At 31.3% G+C, this 6,420-nt stretch overlaps 1 protein-coding gene across 2 annotated transcripts in view; it reads left to right on the top strand.

The window, feature by feature from the left end:
* The window catches only part of HEATR5B (HEAT repeat containing 5B), a 73,850-nt gene that overhangs the window by 28,625 nt on the left and 38,805 nt on the right, over positions 1 to 6,420 (top strand). For both annotated transcript variants that reach the window (XM_011372087.2, XM_011372088.2), the window contains exons 18-19: positions 310 to 500; positions 3,231 to 3,390. In XM_011372087.2, coding sequence (XP_011370389.1) covers positions 310 to 500; positions 3,231 to 3,390 — 351 coding nt within the window. The remainder of the gene's footprint in view (positions 1 to 309; positions 501 to 3,230; positions 3,391 to 6,420) is intronic.

Consider the following 6,420-nt stretch of genomic DNA (forward strand, 5'->3'; position numbering starts at 1 on the left):
CTTGAATAACAGTTGATTTAATAAACAGTGTCCTTAATGTATAAAAACAACTTTGAAGTATTAGTCTTTGGATAGAGACACACCTAGGGATTGTTGAACTATAACTGTGTTGCATATCTGTTCTGAATCATGTTTAGGAAAGTGATTGCTTTCAATTTAACAAGTATTGGTTTTAGGCATAGTATATGCATGTGAAAGATGACTAAAGAAAATGCGTGAATTATATGTATATTTACAAGGAGTGCACCATGTTTTTTTCTTTTATTTAATGTGAGTTATGAATTTTCCTTCAAAAAAAAATAACCATAGGGCCTGGCCGAAAACAAAAGTACTTTAGGACCTGAGGAAGTTCGTAAATCTGCTCTGACACTAGTTATGGGTGCTCTTGACAACCCAAATCCCATCTTACGATGTGCAGCAGGGGAAGCTCTCGGAAGAATGGCTCAGGTGGTTGGAGAAGCAACTTTTATTGCTAGAATGGCCCAGTATAGCTTTGACAAGTAAGTGAGTCTCTTTACTAACAAGTAAGTTTCTCATATAGGCTAAGATGTCTTTTAAGTAATTAATAATTATTAACTGGACTGTATGTTTTCCACATGGTATAACATGTGACAGGATTTTGTGATTTTTCATAGCAGCCTTAATATTTATTTCAATAATTGATTAAAATCTAGAATCTGAGAAAGTTGTAATATGTTAGATACTTTCAGTGTGGTGAGGGTTTCAGTTTCAGCTCTTGACTGTTATATAATGGAATCAAGAGGATTGTTAACAGGACCTCTCTCAGTTATGTGTACTCTGCTCTGAGTACATTTGGCTCACTGTCCTTCCATTGCTGCTCCCCCCACCCCCACCATTATTCTCCCTGTTAATTATTCTCTTTTGAAAACAAGCCATCTTTTTTCCTAAGTGCTGCTAAGTTTATCATCTCTTAAATTATCCCTGGAACAGGGGATAAAGTTAGCATTAGATTTTAAGGATTTCTTTAATATAAATTAAGAAGACTGATCTCAGAGTTCTAAAGAAGTGTGGTGAAGATGGTAACATGCAGTTATTAGTGACTGACTGTTGTAAATTAAGTACTAAAGTAGAAACATTGAAAAGCAAGAGTAGTAAAGAACTGACATCGAGTTATATAAATTAATCATTCTTAACTATTATTATATTTTGAGTTCTAATTTTACCAAACTACATCATTATCATTAATGAGAGAGAGAGAGAGAGAGAGGTGGGGAGAAGCAGTGGTAATAAAGTTGTAGTTCTGAAGAAGTATTTTCTGAACACCTAACATATCTGAGAATGATTTTCCTTGTCTTCACACATGAATGTCATTTTGGCTGGTTAGAGGATAACGCCCCAGTATACTGTGGGAATCATTAAGGATAATATGAGCAAGCAGAAGATAGTTAAAATATCCCCAGACACTTGATCTTCTACAGGATGACTCCTGCTGTCTTTTAGCACTAGATTAGCTTTGCTTTTTCCAAGTTGATTCTGAAATCAACTTTTGTTAAAGAGTAAAAAAAAATCTTAGCTACCTATTTAATGGTTTGTGCTCTGTTAATAATAGGTAAAATAGGAATGTATTTCTTTAGAAAACTCTTGATGGTAAATTTTTCTTTAATTACAAGAAGTTTTAATTTATAAGTATCTTCAATACCTGTAGGAATATTTATTTTAAACTTAACTCTGATTAAATGCAGGGACATTTCATTCATATTCGCATCTATCTGGTTAATGGTTTGTAAATGTTTACAGTGCTTACTTTGTTAGCTTTTCCAAATAATCAATTATGATCTGAAATTAATTCTTACATAGATTTTAAATTACGCTTTTTTTCACATTTTAATTTATGTGATTTTGGGTTTTGTCTTAAATCCTCTATGAAATATCATAATTATTTGGCAGCACTTTTTTCTTTGATACTACTATATAAAATAATGCTACACGAAAAAAATCTGTAGTGTCTTAGATTTGACAGAATCTGGTTATATTTTGAAAATGCGTCAGTATCCTGCAGCCTCATTATCTCTTGCTGATATACTTTCTGACCATGAAAAGCGAAAATCACTTATATATACTGCTCTGTCAGCTATATTTGCTTAATAAAATCTTCTGCCATCTTAGTATTTAGACAGGAATCATTCTTATAAACCATTTTTGGTTAATAGCGCGTAACTTCCATTGCTTCAGCCCTAGTTCAGAAAAAAAGTCATTAGTGGTTGAATTTGTTTTCATTCAAATTGAAAATCACTTTGAGACCTTGGGAAATGTATATTCTTATATTTTAGATTATTGACTTAATGAATGATTATCACTGAGAAAATTTGACCAGTTTTTTAGCTCACCGAAATGTTACTTTTGAAATAACAACATGAAGGCAGCTTTCTAATCTGTATAATGCTTTAGAACTGAATTCACAGATTGCATTTAATTTTAACTTCTTATATTCCTGAAAATGACTGCTATATTATAAAAATTAATTTCATCCGTTTCTTCTTTCCTTTCTGTAATGTACTATAGATGTACCAAGACTAGAATATTTAACATTACACATGTGACTTACGTTATTTCTAGGACACCTCTGTTCTATGTTATGATGATGTGGTGATTACATACTGTATACAATTATCAGAACTCATCACATTGTACCTCTTCATGTATACTTAAAATTGGTGAATTTTATTATAAATACATCTCAAAGCTTATTTTAAAAAGTAGACAATGACTCCTTTTTACATTTTTTCATTAAAATATATTTCACAAAGAAAAAAGACTTGCACATTTTAAAAAGTTTCAAATTATAATTACAGGGAATTTCTTAAGTGAAAATTAAAAGCATTTTCTGTAATTCTGTGAATACAAATACCATTTTTTTGTATACTTTCAAAGCCAATTATAAAAACTATTCTTTTATTTGAAGCACCAGTAAGAAAAATTTGTTTCAAATGGCTCTTAGTTTTTTAAGAAATAATTAATTTTAAAAACTGAGAAGTTGTGGGTTTTCAAATTTTCTCTAAAATTGAAGTAAGCTTTATTCAGTGAAATACATCACTTTAACCAGCCATTTTAAATTTAATCTCTAATTCTTATTTGTGAGTGGGAAAAGAAGTAATCATGATTGTAGTCTTTTCTGATTTCTAGAATAAATCCTTTTTATTGTGTGGCTCATAAGCTTTTTATTGCCATAATGAAATAGAAAACCAATCCCTGAACAAACTTTTTTCCAGGTTGAAATCAGCTCGGGATGTTGTATCCAGAACTGGACATTCATTGGCTCTAGGCTGTTTGCATCGTTATGTTGGTGGTATTGGCTCAGGACAACATCTGAAGACCAGCGTCAGCATTTTATTGGCTCTAGCACAAGATGGAACATCCTCTGAAGTCCAGGTATAATGTCGATTTTTTTATTATAAAATTTTTAAGTAGGATATTGAGGAAAATTATTTGCTGTATAAAATAGTAATGATTCCAATAAGTTGTTAGGAAAAATGTGTTAGGGTCTTTTTTTGTCATTTTGTTTTAAGAGTCTTACTGGTAATAACATGTAACAGGATTTTTTTTTTTTTTTAAACCTAATCTTAAATCTATTATTTTGGGAATTTAACCCATTCCACATACGTTTCTTGAAACATTTTCTTTTTATTTTTAACTATTCTTTCCTCTTTTTTGCATTTCCTTACATTTCTTAGATTAATAAAAAAAAAATTTTTTAATGACCATTTTTCTCTCTCTCCCTTCTAATACCTTAACCCAGGTCTGGGGTCATTGGTTGAATCTTCAGGTATACGCTGAATTTTTTGTTTGTTTCTCCTTAAATACAAATGGGAATAATTACATTGAGAGTCAAGAGCTTTCTGTGTATGAAAATATACTACATTCTTCATTTACCACTTCACATTGAAGCACCTAAAAATGTTAAGAGTATATGGATGCAACAGCATCTACCTTGCCACCTTCTTACTGGAACTCACAAATTTAATTGCCATTACTGGCTGCCATTAGTTTGTTGAGTTGAATGAGTTCCTTCACGATTTGATAAGACACTAAATCCACCAGAGGCTTCTAATCTGCAGGTTTTGTTAGCCCTTTATTTTTTGGTAAAGGTTTCCACTGTGGAAAGCACAACATTCCCAAAAACCAAGTTATCTTGTCTCTTAAGAGGTGCTGCTTTTTTTTTTTTTTTGAGGTGCTTTTTTTCAATCCTACTTTCACACTAGTTCTGAAGAAAAACACACAATTATAAAATTATTTTACCCAAGAAGTTGCTGCTTTCTTTTTTTATGTCAAAGAATAGGTGCTAATTTTCTTTGTTCTTTTATCTTCACCATTTTCTCAGCCTTCTTTTGCTTTAATTTCTTAAAACCAAACTTCTATATGACAGGACATTTTACTCTAATTTGGATCTCTTATATTCCCTCAAAGCTAATATTTCAGTTTATATTTTCACAGAATAAAATGTACAATATTCTTAAGTTTTCCTTGTCTCATATTTCACAGTTGCATTATTGTCTACATGTATTTAACTATAACTACTAGAGATTTACTGTTCAATAATGTTTTCTTTTTTGTATCTTCAACTCCTATCTGAAGATCTTTGTTCTTAGAAAAACTTTCACCAGCAATAATTATTTTAGGAAGGGCCCTGAGTGATATGCTTTTGGAATCCTTACATATCCAAAAAGTGACTTCTTTCACCTTTACATTTGGATGATATTTTAGTTGGTTATACTGTTTCTGGCATACAGGCCTTTTCTTTCATTATTCATAAATGTTTCAGTATTTTCTGTCTCCTGATGTTGCACATAAGAGGCTAATGGTTGCTTGATTTTTTAAAAAATTAAATTTTAGTAAATATTGACATCTCAATCTTTAATCAGTTTTCTATAAAAACTTCTAAATAAATTCTTTAGAAAATAAAAGGTAACATAAACCAATAATCAAAGCAACTCATGTGCAGATACTATTTAAAGTTTCTCTGCAGTGTAGCTTTGAGCATCCTGAAATAAAACTTCAATGAATTCATTTTCTTCTTTTATACTATGCATATATTTCCCACTTCCAAAAGACAATGGCTTATGTAATAAAATCTGAATTAATGGGTGCTTATGGATATAACAACTATTTTTATTCCCCATCTTTTTCTTGCTTTTTCCAAAAAACTTACCTGAAATGTATTTTTTTGTCTGTAACCTTTTGTTTGGTTTGACAGTGTGTAAGAATTTTTCTCTCTATCCTTGAAGCTTAGACATTTTATCAAATTCTACATAAGTTTATCTTTTTCTAGAACTCCTATTATTCATATATTTAAGTCTTGTCTTTTTTCCTCTTTTTTTTTTTTTGGTATTTTCACTCTGTTATATTTCTTCCATTTGATCTTCAAGATAATGATTTTGGATTTATTAATAACTTCTTTCTTTTTTTCCAGTTTTCTACTTTTTCATATAAATCCTGAGTGAGCTTTTTTTTAAAAAAAAAAAAAAACACTTCGAGAATCTCCTTTATACTTTAATATATTGTCTTAAAAATTCTTATTATAGTTTTATTAAATTCCTCTTTTGTTTCTTCTATTAATTTTTTTCTCCAGAATGTGGCTCTGGTCTTCCTCCCTCAAGGTGCTATATTCCTATTATTTTTTGCTAACTCTTGTCAGTAGGTGTTGTTTTTTTTTACATAACCTGTCCTAGTCAGGTTGCTAAATTCTCTAGGACTGGGGTAGATTGACAGGTAGTAGAAGTTTAGGTATCGATTTTTTTTCTGTGTTGGCAAATTGGGAAACCTCTCTGCTGCAACCTTTTTTCCATCAGCCCAGCCGTACAGCTCTCCTTTAGAGCTACCACTAGCAGAAATGAAAGATGTTCCTCTAGAGCTCATGTGGACAGTTTGAAGGACATTTTATTTTCTTAGGCCTGTGCTGATAACAATATATTGTTCTGGGGTTAGTTTTGTAAATACTATTACTAGTAAGATTACTTTATGCTTAGTAAACACAAATAAGGGCCTGAAATGAGTCCATGCACTTAAAGAGTTATTGTGTGAGTGTCATGGGCTTAGAAATATATTGAGTACAGAACATTGTCATGGTCGTTTTATTTCAGGCAAGTTTCTTAGCAAAACTCCAGCAATACAGGCAGTAAAGATAAATTTGATGTCCATAAGCATCCACTGAATCAAACACTTATTATGTAAATCATTGTCTTTTGGAAGTGTAAAATACATTATAATAGAAGAAAATTAGTTCATCATTGAAATTTTATTTCTGACACTCAAAGCCACGCCTCAGAGAAACTTTGAACATAGCATTTTACATCAGTTGCTTTGGTTATTGGCTATTGGTAGCTTGTGTGCTACTTTTTCTTCCTTCCTTCCTTCCTTCCTTCCTTCCTTCCTTCCTTCCTTCCTTCCTCCCCCCCTTCCTTC

The sequence above is a fragment of the Pteropus vampyrus genome, unplaced genomic scaffold, assembly GCF_000151845.1.
Source record: "Pteropus vampyrus isolate Shadow unplaced genomic scaffold, Pvam_2.0 Scaffold200, whole genome shotgun sequence".
In the NCBI taxonomy this organism is placed as follows: Eukaryota; Metazoa; Chordata; class Mammalia; order Chiroptera; family Pteropodidae; genus Pteropus; species Pteropus vampyrus.